Source organism: Elephantulus edwardii, unplaced genomic scaffold (assembly GCF_000299155.1).
Source record: "Elephantulus edwardii isolate Elephantulus edwardi_28Jun2011 unplaced genomic scaffold, EleEdw1.0 scaffold00080, whole genome shotgun sequence".
Taxonomy (NCBI): Eukaryota; Metazoa; Chordata; class Mammalia; order Macroscelidea; family Macroscelididae; genus Elephantulus; species Elephantulus edwardii.
The window spans coordinates 1,484,493-1,503,633 of NW_006399830.1; the positions used below are offsets into that span (position 1 = coordinate 1,484,493).

At 58.9% G+C, this 19,141-nt stretch overlaps 1 protein-coding gene across 1 annotated transcript in view; it reads right to left on the reverse strand.

Moving 5' to 3' along the window:
- MAD1L1 (MAD1 mitotic arrest deficient-like 1 (yeast)) overlaps positions 1 to 19,141 on the reverse strand; it is a 239,557-nt gene that overhangs the window by 169,553 nt on the left and 50,863 nt on the right. Inside the window, exon 9 of the mRNA XM_006889608.1 lies at positions 19,009 to 19,095. Coding sequence (XP_006889670.1) covers positions 19,009 to 19,095 — 87 coding nt within the window. The remainder of the gene's footprint in view (positions 1 to 19,008; positions 19,096 to 19,141) is intronic.

Here is a 19,141-nt window from a genome sequence, read left to right on the forward strand (position 1 = left end):
GGGGGAGGGCGGCGGGCAGGGCCAGGGCGGAGGACGGCGGGCAGGGCCAGGGTGAGGACGGCGGGCAGGGTCAGGGCGGAGGATGGCGGGCAGGGTCAGGGCGGAGGATGGCAGGCAGGGTCAGGGCGAGGACGGCAGACAGGGCCAGGGCGGCAGGCAGGGCCAGGGTGGCGAACAGGGCAAGTGGAAACGGGAAGCAGGGGGAGGTGGGGAGGAAATGCCGTCAGATGGTGTGGGTTCAGTCTCCACCACAGGACAGACCATGCATGAACTACTGAAGGCAAAACCCACGCGTTCTAGAACCCACCAAAATGAAGCTTTTGAAACGGGGGGGTTGGGAGAAAGGAGGTAAACACTGAGCAGCAACCACGTGTCCACTGGCGACACAGCAAGGTGGCCACGGCCATGCCGGCTGACAGAAGGGGCGGTGCCCGGGATGGCACGAGCCTGGCCTGGTCAGTATGGCGTCAGCACGCCCCTCTGCCCTGTGCAGCTTGGACATGGATGTGGCGGTGAAGGCGCGGGGCAGTCCCGAGGGAAGGCCTCCGGGCCACACGGCCCGAGTGCCAGGAGAACTGAGCATGCGGCTGGGCTCTCGGAGCGGGTCTCCATGCCTTTCTTCTTCAGCGCCGCTGGGTGCACTTGAACCCCTGCTCTCATAGTTAGCACCAAGCTTAGTTCTCAGGAGGACAGTGAGGACGGCAGCCAGGATGAGGGTCCCCAAGTCACAGCTAACCAGACAACAGGGAGCTGCTTTAGGGCTGGGCTGCACTTTGGAGGCCATAACTGAACCCGTTCCAACAGTCTCAAAAGCCCTGTTTCATTCCATTTCCCGCAAACCCAGCAACAGCCCAGCTGCCGGCCCCTCGCAGCACACGGGGACGGGCCTGATCCTCCCAGGCACGCCCGCAGTCGGAGCAGCCAGTGCAAAGGCAGGACTCCCGAGGTTCCGGTCATGTGGCACAGGAACCCCGGGCAGACACCCGCCTGCATCTCCCAGCCAGGGGACCCCCTTACAGGGCCCTCAGGCGGGGGCTGCGCTCCACGTGACCATGCTCTGGGTATGTGGCCCCCAGTAAGCATAGAACGGGCACTACAGAGAGAAATCACTGGAAGCAATGTGTTAAAAAGCCACCAGAAAGGGCGGGGACACCAAATGACCCTGAGATGAGCCCAGCTACATCGCCAGTGGGTCACATGACCCTAAGAGGAGCAGGAAGAAAGCTTGGAACAGGGACAGGGACAAGCATTGGGACTGGACCCCAGAAGACTAAGGACAGCAATGTGCACATAGCTCCGCGGAGCTCTGCCCTTGGAAACGGTGCCAAGCCCCCTCCGGGCAGCACTGTCCTCACGCAGGGGGCGTCTCCAGGCTGACAGGCCACACCTGTGCTCCGCTGATTCTCCAGCCTGCGACCTCCGGGAAGCCGACGACCAAGGCTGTTGTTCGAGGTGCTCCTACAGCAGTTTGAACCTCCAACGTTCAGTTAGTTGGGGAACACTTAACCAGCTGTGCCACCCAGGAGTCACCTCTGCAGCCCGTCCCCCACTGAGTGGCACTGACATTGCTCATGGCTCCCTCAGGCTACAGTACAGAAGCACTCCACAGGTCATCCTGCAAAAACAGACTGCTAGCCCTTTCTTACTCAGGGCCACAGGCTAGGTGCAACCTGCCAGCCTTTCAGGCCACGGGGCAGGGGGCGAGCCGCCAAGGTCCTGGGGAGGTTCTGGTCTCAGCTCACTCAGGTAGTAGGTAGAGAGCTGAGTTGTGCCAGGAACTCAAAGCCACTGCAGCGTGAGGCAGCAAAGATCTCAAAAAAGCCTGGGCAAGAATTCCAGCAGGCATCTGGGCCCTCGCGGAGCTCATCCCTCCATCCTGCTTTCCTGCCCACACCAGAGCTCTCCGGAGCCCCATGTCCAGCACTGTGAACACCTCTGCGGGAGTGACCACTCAGAACCCAGGGTGCCAGGGCTGGGACAGGCACACAGACAGGGAAGGGCTCCTCCAGCCCCTCCCAACCTCGCCTCCCTCCACCAGCACCAGGTGGCTACTGGAAGGTTCTAGAAGGAGCACCAACCTTCCTGCTGCCCCTTTCTCGCAGAGACGCTCCTTCCACCATCATTGTGGAGCAGGAAGTTAAGGGCAGTGCTGTCCTCTGGGCTCCGTGGCCAGCGGCTATCAGCATATTTTTAGCCAAGAATGAGAACCTTCCTGGCAAACTGAGCCTTGTTCTGCAGCCCCTTCCAGGGCTCCACCTGGGACTGAAGCAAACCTGCACTGGAACTTCCCTAGAGCCCACTGGTGGGGTACTGGTCGGCCACAGGGCAGGGGACAAGCCGCCGAGGTCCTGGGGAGGTCCTGGTCTCAGCCCACTCAGGCTCAGCTCAGACTCGGTGGCGCACGGAGGGAAGAGGTGCACAGGGTTCACTCCTCCCGAGCTTAACTGAAGCTGACATTTCTCCAGCCAGAGCCGCTTCCCTCCCGCTCGCCTCAACTCAAAAAAAACAAAGCCAAGTGGGCTGAGAAGTGTGTCCCCCGCCATCAGAGCTGTGTGGTTCAGTGGGGCCCGCTCTCCAGCTCCATCCCCGTCCCTCTGACTGTGGGCCCTGGTGCAGGCTCTCATACACGTGTACATATCTGTTGGGGCTCTCGGGAGGCTGAGAGAGGTCAGCAGTGGTCACCCTGGTGGTTGGGAGTGGAGAACAGATGCAGAACGGACCCTGGTCCATGCCACACTCGTGAGAACACGATGGAATCACTGCTTCTTTTTAGTAAGTGAGAACCAGACGAGAAAGACACACACAACTGTCTGCAGTGGCCTGGCTCCATTGGAAGTCAGGTCACCAGCATGTGGAGGGGCAGTGAGTGGGCATTCAGGTCTCTCCTGGCCTCAGCACCAAACATGGGGACACATAAACAAGCCCGACTGCAAGAGAAGCCAGCACCATGCTCACTCTGCATACGAGAGACAAGCGGAGCCCTGGAGCCCCGGCCAGGCGGGGTGCTCTGTGCCTGGACCTCCGGACTGTGCTGCACCTGAGCAGGTGCTGACTGCTGGCTCTCCTGGTGTGCCTGAACAGAGACGGCGACTCTGGGAAAGGACAGAGCCACCGATCGAGGTCAGTCACCGTGAGGCCCTCACGAGGTTGGTCTGTGCTCCTTCCTTGGGACATCACTAACTGGACCGTATGCCAACAAGAATTCCAAATCCCAGAAGCAAGAGCACTGGGAAGAGGAGGGAGAGAGACTGCCCAGTGGCCTCTGGGAGTAACTGCCTCTTTGGCCCAAGATCTGAGCTGGATGGTGGCCAGATACTATCATGGAGAGCTGGGCTCCAAGGTGGGAGACACAGAACAGAATGTCCAATTCTTAGGGGACCCATACTTTCTGGGGCCATGGAAGCTGGGAGCTCCACACTACAACCCTGAGGCAACCTTTAAACCTTAAACCAGAACATCGCTTGGAGGCTTCTTAAAATCACAAGAGTTTTGCTTAACCAGTGCTTTGAAGAACGTTGCCTGCCAGACCAGAGGGACAGTAGCAGTGGAGAGACTGGCCAGATGCTGACAGAGCAGTGGGTCTGTGTGAACACAAAAGAGCCCCTGAGAGGGGGCAGGGACAGCAGCGGACAGGCACCGGCAGGGGAGCACCACCAGGCTGGACGTGCACGCGGCTGAACTGGAATATGCTTCACCGTGTGCAGTCTACCCAACACAGCAAAGAATTACCCTTTAAAAAACATTCTGCTCTCGAGCTCCTCTACCTACAGCTCTTTCAGCATCAAGTCCTGGGACCGTGGGCCTGGAAGCAGCTCAGACTACTCCAGGTGGGCCAGGCAGAGTGCAGAGCCGGGGATTGGGGGGTGGGGAGCCACTGCCCAGCTGTCCTCTATCAGTTCTTAAAGGACAAGGCACACACCTGGGACATGCTGGGCAGCACACAGGAGAACCACCAACAGAGAAAGCTGATGGGGGTCAGCACCCCATCCCTCAGCGCGAGAGCCACTGAGGCAGCCAGCTGATGGGGGGACTGACACCCCATTTCACAGCAGGAGAGCCACTGAGGCAGCCAGCTGATGGAGGGACTGACACCCCATCCCACAGACAAGAGAACCACTGAGACAGACAGCTGATGGGAGTCCACATGGTACCCCATGTGAAGGGTAGGGCAGAACATTACAGACGTGTGCCCACTATCACAAGACTCATGGGGTGGGCACTTCAGCTGTGTCTTGGTGTCACCTACTCAACAGCTCCCCAGACCAGGGGCGTGCCCAACTCAGCACCTGTTCCCACCAGGCACAGGGGTGCACAAGGCAAGCCTGGACCACCATGACGTCCACACCATCGGCTAAAATGGACTATTGCCAGGGACCTGGATCTCACCTGCAAACCTGGAGTGAGAGGACAGGATGTGGCTGCCCACTGCCTACTGACCACAGCAGGCCCGCCTAGGCAGGGAAGCCAGGCAGGAGGAGTGGACAGACGGTGGGACTGGATGCTTCCCAGTTCTGCCTGTGACAGGGAAGGCAGGCAGAGGAAGGGGACAGAGGTGGGGTGCTGGATGGTCCCCAGTCCTGCCTGTTACAGAAGTGGACAAAGGTAGGGTGCTGGGCACTCCCTGGCCCGACCCCGCAGGGAAGGATACTCAATTTCCTATAGAGATCCGAGGTGGGCTTCTGCCCCTCCCAACCACGTGAGTGCTGTCTAATTTCTGTGGTCTCGGGTAAGGCAGGGGTCCAGGAGCCTCTTCTCCAAGGACAACAGCAGAGAGGCATCCTTCCCACGCCACCCCCCAAGGGGCAGCCGGCCCGGCTGAGCCACTCCACTCAGCGCAGATGAAGGAGCTGGCACCTGCCGCAGGCTCAAGGCAATTACGCCGGTTTCAGCGCGGGCCTGGCAGGAGGGGGGCCGATCAATAGTCTCGGTCCAGCCGAGCATCCCTGCAGGTGAGGAATCAATCAGGCAAGTGCCTCCCCCGTTCCCGACGAGCGCCCATCAAAGCTGTTTACCACGCACGCGGAAATAAATAAGTAAGGCCGCCAATTAGTCAGCACCCTGCCTCCAGTGGAGCTCACAGGACCTTCCAGAAGCAGGATGCAGAGGCAGGCCCTAAGGGACAGCAGCCAGGCTGACCTGGGGTGCAGGAGTGAGGGGCCGGGATGACCTGAGGTGCAGGAGTGAGGGGCTGGAGTGACCTGGGGTGCAGAAGTGAGGGGAGGCCTGACCTGGGGTGCAGAAGTGAGGGGAGGCCTGACCTGAGGTGCAGGAGTGAGGGGCCGGGATGACCTGAGGTGCAGGAGTGAGGGGAGGCCTGACCTGGGGTGCAGGAGTGAGGGGGCTGGCTGACTTGGGGCAGAGTAGTGGGCTGACCTGACCTGGGGTAGAGGAGTGAGGAGGCTGGGCTGACCTGAGGTGGGGGGTGAGGAGTGAGGAGCTGGCCTCACTTGGAGTAGAGGAGTGAGGGGGCCAGGCTGATGTGGTCTGGAGGAGTGAGGGGGTGGGGTGACTTGGGGTAGACAAGTCAGTGGGCCGCCTGACTTGGGGTGGAGGAGTGAGGGAGCCAGCATGACTAGGGGTGGAGAAGTGGGGGCCACCTAGGGTGGAGAAGTCAGAGAGCTGACTTGATCTAAGGTAGAGAAGTTGGGCGATCACCTGACCTAGGGTAAGGTCAGGAGCTGACCTGGCCCAGGTATGGGGAAGCTGGAGAGACAGGTGGACTTGTGGCACAGTTGTCAGCCTGCCCTGGGACAGAGAAGTCAGGCATGGAAACAGCACCCCAGAACAGGGAATAGGCCTGACCCATGTGGATGAGATTTGCAGAAGCGGGTCCTGTGCTCCAGGGGCTAATGGCCAGAAGTGACTCCACAGCAGAAACGCCCGGTGCTCCCTCACCGAGTCCCCCATGACGGAACAGCCTGGACAAGAAGCAGGAGGAGAATGCCCCAGAGTGCTCAGCAGAGCGGAAGCCAGCACCCAGCGCACCCTAAAAGTCCTCCTAGCTCCCCAACACCCGATCCGCCTGGAAACACTTCCGGAGCCACCTCTCCTACGCCTCCTCTCTGAGAAAAGAGAGCCTCTTGCTAGTCTGAGGACAGTGGCTCCAATCTGGCATTTGGACTGTCCTCTGAATATGCACGAGCACCTGGCCTTACAGGCAATGCAACGTCACGTGACAGATTCCCACACAGGAGGCTGTCCAGGTAAACTGAGGTCCACAGGTGTCTGTCACTGGCCTCCCAGAAGCTCCTGGCCCCCTGCGGGGAACTGACTGCTTCTAGGGGCTTCTGACGTCTAACTGCAGCACCGAGTTAACTAGAAAATAATGTCAGGGCGGCTCCAGCATCTTTCCGGCTCCACAGATGGAGAACAGCCCACCTCAGGGGTCCATTCAGAATGCTGTCAAGCAACGGGGGTGTCCTCAGGAGTGGAAAGCAGAACAAAATTCCAAATTGTCATCGAATACAGATTCACTGAAGCCACAGAGCTGGACCAGCCCCTGAGACTATTTCCCTGAGGAAATCTTCCCAGAAGTGTTCTTTACACCAATGATGTTGTCTTTTGTGCCCAGCGACTGAGGAAACCCCACACAGCCGGGCACCAGCCCCGGGGGTCGCTGAGCGAGGGAACCCCACGCAGCATGGCACCAGCCCTGGGGGTTGCTGACCAAGGTTGTCGTGTGCCCAGTGACCAAGAGAACCCCGCGCAGCCCGGCACCAGCCCCGGGAGTCACTGACCAAAGGAACCCCACGCAGCCGGGCACCAGCCCCAGGGGGTCACTGACTGAGGGAACCCCGCTCAGCACAGCACCAGCCCCAGGGGTCGCTGACCGAGGGAACCCCACGCAGCTGGGCACCAGCCCCGGGGGGTCACTGACTGAGGGAACCCCACTCAGCACGGCACCAGTCCCTGGCGTCGCTGAACGAAGGAACCCCATGCAGCCCAGCACCAGCCCTGGGGTCACTCGCTGATGTGCCTGAGCTCACTGCTGTGACCACTGCGTCGGTCCAGCTCATTGAGGGGCTTCATCTTAGTCACTGACCCTCTGCTTGAACAAGCATGATGTCCTTCTCGAGGGGCCTCCTTCATGAGCATAATTCAGCACCCTGGAAGCCCCATCCTTTGCAAGCTGATCCACACAGCCGAGTGTCATCACGTAGGTGATAAAACGCCAGTAAACATCTACCTGGTATTCTCTACTGTTGCCCAAAACCCACTGGACATCGGCCATGAGCATGGCGCTCTTTGAAGTCACTGTGGATAAGGGATCAGGTGGACACCAGGGACTCCACGGGTCACGTGAACACACGGGGACAAGAGTTCACATGAGTGGGAGAAGGGGTTAACTGCTGCACCCCATGAGGAATGGGGTCCCAGCTACCGAGGAGTACATGCGGAGACACCGGAGCTGGGTGAGCTCCGTTGCATATCTTCTCCACACATGCACGTGTTTCTATCAAGCCTGGCAGCCCAGTGGTCACACCCATGGACACTCAGGACCCAAGGCGAGCAGAGACATACACCAGTACACAGGGTGCCAGTCACAGGGTGCCAGTCACAGGGTGCCAGTCATGAGCAGCAGGCTCTCGGGGCAGAACCTCCCTGCCAGCACCCCAGGGTCCTGCACACAGCGCAGGGGGGAGGGCAGTGGGCTGCACAAGGCTGGACTCTGTCCCCTCGGCGTGTGCGGGCCTCTGCACAGCCCCAGGTGGAGGGTCTTCAAGGGAGATGCACTGTGGGGTGGTCCCCAAGGACAGACTCCAAACCCCACTGCTGTCAAGTCCACTTGACTGGGCCACCCACAGGGTGTCTGCGATGTAAATCTTTATGTGGACACTGTGGCATCTTTGTGGCCAGGCTGACACAGCACAAGCGCGTGGGCTGGGGGTGAGGCCTGGGCAGCCCCTCTACAGAAGCAGGCAGGCGTGGCCACAGCATTGTTTCCTCAGTTTTCCTTCCATCAAAGCACGAGCTCTGGTCCTCCACCCGGCCAGCCCACAGTGGGCCTAGGCCTGCCTCATTCCCACCTGGCGACAGGACAAAGGATCATCAGATGGTGGGCCCTGCTTGCAGACTCTCCCTTCCTCCCTCTCTCAGTCAGACCCCTAGAGTCGGGGGTCTGGACCAGGAAAGGCGGAGGACCCAAGGCCCGCTTTGGGGGACCAGGCTTAGCAAGTGGGCAGTTTCCTGCTCTCCCTCCCAGGGACAGAGCCGGGAGATGGTGCTGACCTCTGAGAAGGGCAGGCAGGCTCTGCCGCCCATGACAGCCCAACAGACCCTGGGCCCTCACATCACCAGCAGCAGGATGTCAAGGCTGCATCTACAGACAGTGCTGATGGCCAGACACAGGCAGCCACAGGGGGCAGGATGAAGCAAGGGGACGTCCTTATGAGGACCACTAGTTTCATGCTGGACATCTGCTGGATTCCAACAGATGTGGAAGAAAAAGATGTGGGTCCTTGAGCACAAGCCGGGCTCTGAGCTGACCCTCCATGAGCACCTCCCGAGACCAGCTTCTGCTCCATGTGCTCACAGGCCACGGGCAGCGGACAGCGGCATCCCTCCATGGTCTGAGCACACAGGAAGACGAGCAGAAGGATGTGCAGCCGGGCCTCCTGCCTCGGATCAGAAAGCAACCTTGTTTCTGAGCGCACAGACAGGCAATCTGATGTGGAGTGGTCCAGGGGGTGAGGGACAGTGCGTCCACAGGATGTGGGGTGCATCCACGGGCAGGTTCAGAGGGAGCAGTGCATTTACGGGGGCAGGAGGAAGAACAGTCACAGAGGCTGAAAAGTGCGACATCCATCCACGGGGGGTGGAGACCTCCAAGGGTAGCAGGGGGCACCCATGGCGTTCTAGGGCAGTTCACCCACAGGGGGCTAAGGGCAGTGTCTCCAAGGAGGGAGAAGGCAGTTGTGTTCACGGGGGTCCAGCTGAGCCCTGTGTGCATACAAGGTCAGTGCTCACCGCATCCTATCAGAGAGGTAGGCAGGCGAGTACTGAGGGACGCTGGAGGGTACAAGATGCGTCCCTTGATGGTTAAGCACACGTCCTGACAGAGCGGGGGGGTGTGGCCCCCTTAGAACCACGGAGAGCAGGGAGCTACAGGCAGTCACCACATAAGACCCCCACCATCACGAGACCCCCAGCCTGACTCCGACAACACATGCCTTCGTCTCCCCAGCATGCCCACTGCCCTCGAGCGGAGTCCAATCACGGCACCCTCCCTCCGGTTTACAGGAGACCATCCCCCTTCCTCCCTGGGAGCAGCTGCTGGGTTCAAACTGCTGACCTGCCTATCAAGGTGACAGTTCATCTCCACATGTGCCACACTACCACAGTTCCTTGCCCACAGCCAAACCTCCCTGCAAATCCCAGCAGCCCCGCCGTCTCCCCAAGAGCTGAGATCAGTCCCCAGGCGGCTGTCCAACCATGACATGAGCTGGGCAGGCATTCCACGGCTCCGGCCCGGCCGAGAGTCGGCCAGTCAGCAGCATCAGCGCCCCCTGGTGAGGAGCAGCTGAGCGTGGCCCTCCCTGCAGGGTGGCGTGCTGACCACCTGCACCCATGTGGACAGCCCTGTGAGGACACACAGCTGGGGCGTGCGCTGTGTTCTGTCTCTCCATCTTCAGCTGAGGAGCAGAGAGGCTGTGGAGCAGCAGAAGGTCCCAAGGAGGCGGAACGGCAGGGCGCGGTTCTGTGCTGACCCTGGTGCCTCCAGAAGTGAGTTCCCCACCACAATCCAATTGAAAAATGGGCACAGGATATGAACAGACACTTTACCATAGACGACATTCAGATGGCCAGCAAGCACATGAAGAAATGTTCAAAATCCCTAGCTCTAAGAGAGATGCAAATCAAAACAACTATGAGATATCATCTCACCCCAGTAAAAATAGCAAAATTTAACAGAACAGCAAGCAACAAATGCTGGCGAGGTTGTGGAGAAACTGAAACCCTTATTCACTGTTGGTGGGAGTGTAAAATGATGCAACCACTATGGAATGCAGTATGGTGCTTTCTCAAAAAGTTGCAAATAGAAAGACCATTTGACCCAGCAATTTCACTACTGGGAATATACCCCAAAGAGACCATAACTGCCACCCCAGCAGATATATGCACACCCATGTTTATCACGACTTTGTTCACAATAGCAAGGAGTTGGAAACAACGTAAGCGCCCATCAATAAACAAATGGACAGAGAAGCTGTGGTATATTCACACAATGGAACACTAGGCTGCATTGAAAAACAAGGAACTCATGCAATATTCTTCAAAATGGGTGACCGTGGAGGACATTATGCTGAGAGAAGTATCTCAGTCACAAAGGGACAAATACTGCATGGTGCCACCGTTGTAAAACAGGACTGACCTCAGGGTTGGGGGAAGACTGAGAAAGATGGGTTCAATAATGTATACTGCATTGAAACAGATGAGGGAGAAAACTGTTTAAGAGGGATATGTGATTAGGTATTATTGTCATGACAGGAGTCCAGAACGAAGGCTGCATAGTGGGGTGGACCTGGGGGGAGGGACTGTAAAACAATGGGGGACCTTTTACCTTTCAAAGAGAAGAGTGGACTGGGGGGGAGGGGTAGGCAGGGAGAAAAGTGCAACAATGAACAGAAATCCAAAGTCTCTGTAAATAATCATGAAAATTAATTAAAAAATTATTATTAACAAAAAAAAAGAAGTGGGTTCCCTAAGGCCCTGTCCTCACAAGGCCCCTCGGGGCAAGGCTCTCCACACTGCAGGGCCTCGTCCCCCAGAGGTCAGCGTCACGGCTGCAGGGACAGGGAGATGAGGGCGGGGCACTCGGCATTCTCTCACCACCGGGCACCCACTCATAAGCACCCCAGGGACGGCTAAGGGCCGGGTGGCCGCCACACAGCCAGGCCCATTACCCTTTGCACTGTGGCCTGAGGTTCAGTCGGCACCGAGGAGGACAACTTCAGGCTCGCTATGACTGCGTGCAAAAGCCACCACCGCAAGGAGACAGCACGCCGACAGGACACCGAAGAGCTGCCGAGCACAGCTGAGCACTGGTTCTGAAGGGCCGAGGGAGGGACGTGCGGCCACAGGGAAGGCCCCTCGCCCCACACGCACCTTGGTTCTCAGGTCTGCCTTCTCGGCCTCAGCTGACAGCCCCGTCCCACTCGGCCTGCGATGCCTTGAAGCACAGGAGCCCCTGGCACGCGTGTACCGAGACTCCATGCTCCTAATAAAAAACCACCCCGCTGAGGGCCAGGGAGAGCTCCCTAAGCCGGAAGAGCTTGGGAAGGAAGGCGTTAACTGGTAAGATGAAGGGAGAGCAGGCTCTGGGGAAGACAGCAAATCCAGCGAGACTGCAAAGCACTCCTTCAACACGTCCACTCGGAGACCCGCATGCAAGGGACGCCTGGACAATCGGACCAGCCCCTCAGGTTCTCACACTAGCCGAGGGCGGACGTCCCAGCGACCAGACATGGGCTGAATGACCCTCATGCACACTGGCCACGTGAGATGCAGGACGGCCGCTGAAGGGCCTGACTACCCACAGGGGGTGCTGCCTTCAGGGAAGGTAACCAAGCGAGCCCCACCGGGCAGCCCGAGGCAGCCCCAGGGTGGCACCAGGATGCCAAGTCAACACCACGATAGGCTGCCGGTGCCCTTCAGTTTGCACACAAGGTCAGGCCCCTGAAAACAGAAATGCCAGCAGTGTCCCCAAGATGCCTGGGAACAAAGGCCTGCGCTTCACCGCTGCCTAGTGAACACCAAGCCCCCGCAGAGGTCAGCTGTGCTCTACACACACGGGGGCACGGGAGTGAGCTCGTGACACGCACACAGGACGGCCGGGCATGAGCCGGCCGGGCATGGGAGAAGGCTGGGCATGAGAGCAGGCCGGGCATGAGAGCTGGCTGGGCATGGGAGCAGGCTGGACAGGAGAGCTGGCCACTCATGGGAACTGGCCAACAGCAGCTGACTGGTGACAGAGAAGAGTGTCCTTCACAGAAGGAACAGTTGAAATCAGGACCTACAGCAGCAGAAGGAAGCCACCCCCCTTGCACGTGGCCACGACAGTGCCGAACCTGCCCACTCCCTGCTGTCTACATCCCCATACAGGGCCCTCTGCCCTCAGCCAGGCGGTCTCTGCAGCCCTTGGCCACAGCTGTGGCTCTGGCAATCTCCAGCCTGAGCCCCTACCTGAGTCCTGAGCCCCCCACGAAGAACAAGTGGGGACACCTGCTGCTAGAGAAGACCAGAGCTGCCAAGTGGGGGAGGACAGAGGTGGGGCCAGGGAGACCCCACCTATGGGGCCGGAGTCCACATCGGCACAGGGACAAAGGGCAAGAGACCTTCTACAGGACAACAGTCCATTCCCACACAAGGGACGGGGATGGCAACCCCATCCACCAGGCTCGAGTCCACTCCCACATGTGCACAGGGGACAGTCCATTCCCACACAAGGGACAGGGGATGGAGACTCCATCTACCAGGCCGGCATCCACACCCACATGCGCACAGGGGACAGGCCATGGGAGACCCCATGCTCACACAGGGAATAGGGACAGGAGGTCTACTTGTCCATTCACAGTCACTGAGGACACAGGAGGGACATGTGAGTGCCCAACACACTAAGCCCCACAGCAGAGGCTACAGCTGGACTTGGGAGTGAGGGGCAGCCACTTCCACAGCGAGGGTCACACCCACCTTCTACTTGGACAGAAGGGCAGTGACAGAACTCCCCTCCCTTGGAAGGCCAGGCCAGGTCCCAGAGGTTGAGAGGAAACAGGGCCCCCATCCAAAGCAGAGGGCCAGCAAAAGGACAGAGCCCCCCAACCAGAGAAAGGCCAGCAGGCAGAGCTGAGAGGATGGCAGAATGACCACTGGGCACCCACCAGTCAGTGAGCCAAACCCAGAGCCTCTCAGGACAGAATCACCAGGGAACTTCCAGAACACAGCCAGAGACCCACTAGCTGAGAGACCCAGGGCGTGTGAGCTGTAGAGCATGTACAAAGCCTGAACAGGAAGGGAGTCTCACGTTCCATCCTCTTCCACTTCCCTTAACAATGAAAACTTATTAAAAAGTCCATGAATATGTAAATGACATCTTAAATATGGAAATGCAGACGTGGAAGAAAACAGCCTGGGTGTGAAATATTAATGCAGCTCATCTCGAGACAGCCTCAGAGAGCCGTCTGCAGAGCGGCCTAGTGGCTGCTGGGGCGGGACACTGTCCCTGAGGGGCCTGGGCATGCCCTGCACACAGTGCCCTGACCACAGTCGCCTCCCTGATCATAGCCCCCACCCCCCAGGACCTGAGTTCCAACCCTGGTCACAACCTCATCCCTGACCACAGCCCCAACCCATCCCTGACCACAGTCCCATCCTGTCCCTGATCACAGTCCCATCCTGTCCCTGATTACAGCTCCATCCCTGACCACAGCCCCCCTCCCTGGTCACAACCTCATTGCTGATCGCAGCCCCAACCCATCCCTGACCACAGTCCCATCTTGTCCCTGACCACAGCCCCATCACATCACTGACTCCAGTCCTGTCCCTTATCACAGGCCTGTCCCTGACTGCAGCCCCATCCCCGGTCATAGCCCGCCCCCATCATAGCCCCATCTCTGACCACAGCCAAGCTTGTGTCTGAGGATCTAGGCCTTCAGTCCTAGCCACATGTCCTGTCCAGCATCCCAGTCCCCACAGTCCAGGTTGCACACATCAGGACCCAGGTCTGTCATTGCCCCCAGGGAGAGTGCTGTGAAGGGTGAGAGTCCAGGTCCTTCTGAGTCATCAGGATGGGAGGGGACAGCAGAGGATGGGAATGTGCCAGGCACGTACTGCTGCAGAGGGAGGACGCTCCACCGAGCCCACACACGGGCTCTAGTGTAAGGTGGAACAAGGAAGAAAGGCCTGGCACGCTGTGCCCACAGAGACAGCTGCTTAGGAAACCCCAGGGGCAGGTCAGCTCTGTCACATGGGGGCACTGTGCTTTAGAACTGACCCCACAGGACCCAGCAACTCACTCCTAACACCATCCACACACAGCTGTGGACGGTCCCTTTTTCTGCAGTCAGAGCTTGGCATGGTCAGCCTTGGACCTCCACTGGGACAGCTGTTTCCACACTGGCCAGGCTGCCCCTCAGCACCCCTTTCTCTCCACAGCAGAACTGCTGGGAACTGACCCCAGGACTTGGCTCAGCACTTTGTGTGGATGAAGAACCAGATAAACTCCAGTCCCTCAGGTGGATGAGAGGAAGACGTGAGAGTGAGAGGGCAGCTCCAGCAGGTCCAGGCTCCGGCCAGGGCCTACCCCACCTGAAGAGGTCCCTACCCTGCTGTTGTTGTTATGTGCCATCGAGTCGCTTGTGACTCATAGCAACACCATGTACAAGAGCCCTAAACGCCGCTCTATCCTGTGCCAACCTCACCGTCTCAAACACACTCATTCCCACCACTCCACTCACAGAATCGATCCATCTCATCGAGGGTCTTCCTCTCCTGCGCCGTCCCTCCACTCTCCCAAGCATGATGTCCCTCTCCAAGGACCTGTCCCTCCTTGCAATATGCCCAAAGTATGTCAAATGAAGCTTCAGAATCCTTGACTCCAAGGAGCAGCCCGGCTTCACCTTCTCCAGGACAAACCTGTTTGTTCTCCTAGCAGTCCATGGTATATTCAACACTCTTCTCCAGCACCACAACTCAAAGGCATCAATTCTCTTTCTATCATCCCTAGTCGCTGGCCAACTCTCCGACGTCCTACCCTGTAGGGTCCACTAATGTCAAATGAGGGCAAGAGACTAAGGGGACCGTGTAGGGCAGCACGAGCCTGGAGCCCACTCCAGAGGCCTCAGGCCCTGCCAGTGCCCGTCCCCACCCTGTTCCCTCCCCGTCTCCCCCCCACCCTCACTGGCATTCCCTCTCACCCTCCCCTTTCCTCCCCCTTGTGTGTCTCTCTCATTTCCCCTCCTCTCATTCTCTCAGCCCCTCTCCCTCTCCCTCACCCTTTCCTCACCTCCCTTTCCTTCCCGCCCATCCTCCCCATCCCTCACTTGCCCCTCTCATCTTCTCTCAGCCTCTCTCCTCTACCTCCTTTCTACCCATCCTCCCCCGTCTCTCCCACTTCCCCCTCTCCTCTCCTCTCCCTCCTTCCCCTTGTCCTCCCCTACCCCGTGTCTCTCTCATTCCCTCCCCCCTCCTCTCCCTCCTCCTCTGTTCTCTCATCTGTCTGTCTCCTCCTTTCCCCACCATGCCCTCAAGCTGGCCAAAGGACTGAAGGGCTGGGCAGGACACAGGAGAGGCAGCTCCAAGGGCAGAGGCCCCATCACATGTCCGCTGTGGGCACTGCAGCAGGGGCTGGGCCTCGGCAGCTGCCCCACCGCCCAACAGAGGCAGAGGGCTGGGGACTGCTGTCCACCGTGAGCCCTGGACAGAGGAGGCAGCACACAGCATCGCGAAGAGGGGCATCCTGGCCCAGGGCTGTGAGGACAGAAGCATGCAGTGTCCGGGGCAGTGGGAGCAGCACTCCAGTCCGGGGCGGCATCCCCAAGTCTCTGACCTCTCAGGTGAAGCTTGTGCAGAGCATCTGGGTTCAAGCGCGACCACAGGTGGGACCCTGTGGGCCCTGCGGGAACCTCCAGCTCACAATGGAGGCCGAGGGGGCGCCGACAGAGCCTCTGGGGCCCCGGACAAGGGCTGGGAGAGCCTGTGCTGCCCTCAGTACACCACCACCTCTCCAATCCTCCGGGGATGGCTACCGTATCTACGTATGTGTTCACGTGTGTGCACATATGTGCTGTGAATGCAGACACAGGTGTTCATGAGTGTCTGGGGGTGGCCACCACATCTACTTCTGTGCACATGTGTATGTTAGAGACGTATTCAGACGCGCTCACATGTGTACACACCTCCCATCTATCCGAATCCCTGGGAACGGTCCTCAGACCCACATGCATGTGTGTGTATCTTATGTTATATTCATGTATACATGTATTCAAGGGTGTCTATACATGACTGGGGCCGTCACATTTATGTACGTGTGCATGTGTTATGCCTGTATACACACGTGCTTACACGCGGCTCTGTCTACGTACAATCCCTCTAACTTAATCCCCGGGGACGGTCACTACGTCTGTGGTGTGTGTGCTCAGATGCGTGTCTACACAAGTCCTGTAACGGCAACCACCTCCATGTGGGTACACAAGTGCTGCATGTACACACATGTTCACAGGACGTGTTCACCTGAATTCTCCCAGGGACAGGCCGCCACATCCACGCCTACAGACACCTACCTGTGTACGCACGCATCTCTGCAGGCTTGTAAAGTGCACATCCAGGCACCTGGTTCACGTGTGTGTCTAGAGCTGCCCACCGCCCTATCGACGCATTCCCTTCTGACGGTCACCACAGCCCAGCCCACTGCAGGCTCCCCACGAAGACCAGTTCCGGCATGAGGGAGGGCCCTCGCGCACCTGCTCTCAGCCAGGTGCCCAGTGGTGCTCCGCCAAGGTTCAGTCACACACTGGGCACACGGGGGAGCAGTTCGTCACCCAGGTGCGGAGGGAGCGCTGCCCTCCACTCAGTGCAGAGGACGGTCCCTCCCGACACATCTGTCACCCAGGTGCAGAGTGAGCCAATTCAGTGCAGAGGACGGTCCCTGTCCACACATCTGCCACAACCTGAAAGCAGGACTCAGGAGCGAGGACAGGCAGTGGTCAGGCTCCAGAGAGGCCAGCTGCCCACCAGTCAGAACGGCACACACTCATAGGAAGCCAAGCACGCTGGAGCACCCATGGACACAGCTTGTCCCCCATCAAAGCACCTGGACAGAGGGAGCCAAGGCCTGAGTCATCCACTGCCAATGCTCAGAGCCGGTCACTCAGCAGAAGACCCCTCCCGCCCTCACGCGATGCCACACCTCCACCCGCCCCAGGAGAAGCACCAGCACCGGGGGTGCCCTGTAGGCAGCAGCAGCTCCCACAGCCTGCCTGCCAGCTCCCGTCCAGTCCAGCCCGGGGCTGTTGGGTCAGACCTCGGTCTACTCAGAACTGAGCTAGTGGGCCGTGTCCAGGCCAAGGAAGGAAAGGCAAGTTGCCACACACCCGGGCTGCCAGGCGCTCAGGCACGAAGCCACCCAGGCAAGAAGCTGATGGCGGGCCAAATGGTGGGCCAGGACGGGAGGAGGCCTGGGTGCCTGCAGGAGGCGGCTCTCGAGGGCTCCAGGGATGTCATGGCAGGACAGGAGGAACCTGGGGTCAGACTTGAACAGTGCCGTGCAGACACATCTGGCCCTCTGGAGTGGTGGGTCTGTGTCACAGACCAGGTTCAAGTCCCAGTCAGTGTGCCCAGACGGAAGGAAGCCCGTGGTGCAGTGGTGAAGGTTCACTGCACCGGAGAAGAAGGCACCATCCGAACCCCTGCAGCTGAGTCCACTCAGGGACCCCAGAGGAAGAGGAATAGGAGAGCTGTCTCTTGGAGTTCCCACCACCTCTCCTGTCGGCCACCGACAGCTGGGGTATGAGTCAGGACCCGTGCGTCAGCCCCACACAGCTCCCTGCACCAGCACGCCTGCAGGCAAGCCAACAGCATGAAGCACCATGGGGCAGTTCTCATCACTCCAGGACAAAGGCTCACCCACATCAGTCCCGCCAACCCTCACGTTCAACCCTCAAAGACAGGACAACTGTGTTCCCTCTACGTCTCCTGCCCACAGAGGAGGGCTGGCCAACCTCACACACTGCACGCCATGCTGGCCACCCCGCGAGGAGACAGTGGTGGTGCCGGAGAAAGATCACAAACAAGGTTCCTCTCCTTAATCGTTCATTCCATTTCAAAGTCAAAGTCAAATGAAGAGGCTCGCCTGGCAAAATGTTAGCACTTTAATTTCAAATCATCTGACGAAGCTTTGAAAGCAAAAGGCAATCCTCACCATTTGACGGTTTTAAGCTAAAATGCTGTGAACTGCCTGACATACCCAGATGCTTCCAAAAGCCAATTTTCAAACGGAACCAGCCCCCTAATACGAAAGCCTTCCTCTAGGTGCCAAGGAAATCATTAAGAAGCTCCTTCCTCAGAACCACATGGATACTGTCCACCACTGAGAGCTCCCGGCTGACAAGCAGGGGTGGAAGGCAACGCCAGACGTCCCTGCAGACCCAGTGGGTGCCAAGGACACACAAGGGCCCTGCAGCCCATGGAGGTCTCAGAAAGCATGCTAGACGCGTTCCCTAGATGTGATACCAAGAGCCTAAAGCCTGGACCCCCAGGAGACCCAGCCCACAGACATGCTGACAACACAGTCGGAGACTCAGCCTTGTAGCTGCCAGCCTCTCACAGCAGATACCCTAGAGAGACTTTCCGTGTGCACCTGAAGACACACACATGGCTGCTGTCATGCTCACTACAGACTTCCTGCGCTCACTCCTACACAGGGACACAATGCAGACACGCGTGTGCACGTGCACACACACAGAGACAGACACAGATGCTCACAGACTGTTACAGACACGCACACACACACTCAGGCTGCCTCCACCAAGGGCCTAGTCCTCACCCCATGAAGCACCACTCGGAGTCCACACAGAGGAGACCAGGATGTGGTCCTGAGAATGGACGCACTCAGACACAGCAGGTGGGGCCTGCGAGCACGCAGAGTCCTGGCACCAGAGGACAGCAGTCAGTGCTGCCCTCACAAGCCAGCAGCATGTGGCAGCTCCCGCCCTCGGCCAGTTGACACTCCCAGCCCCTCCCTCCTGCCCTCCGTCCAGTCCACGTGCGTCTGTCTAATCCCTAAACCCACACTTCACAGTGTGGCCCCCGCCACCCACTGAGCCCACGCACGCCTGTCCAATCCCCGGGCCCACGCCTCACAGAGCAGGCCCCGCCATGCACTGGGTCCATGCACTCCCATCTGACCCCCAGGTCCACGACTCACAGAGCGGCCCCCGCCATCCACAGGGCCTATACACTCCCATCTGACCCCCAGGCGCACGCTTCACAGAGCGGTCCCAGCTGCCCACCTACCTGCTGGTGAGGGAGTTGTTCTTCTCCTTCAGGGTAAGTTCCCTCTGCTGCAGGTCAACCACAAATCTGGAAAGATCGTCGGGACTCCTGGAAGAGAGAAGACATGGTCAGGCCAGTCATTCCCAGAGGGGTT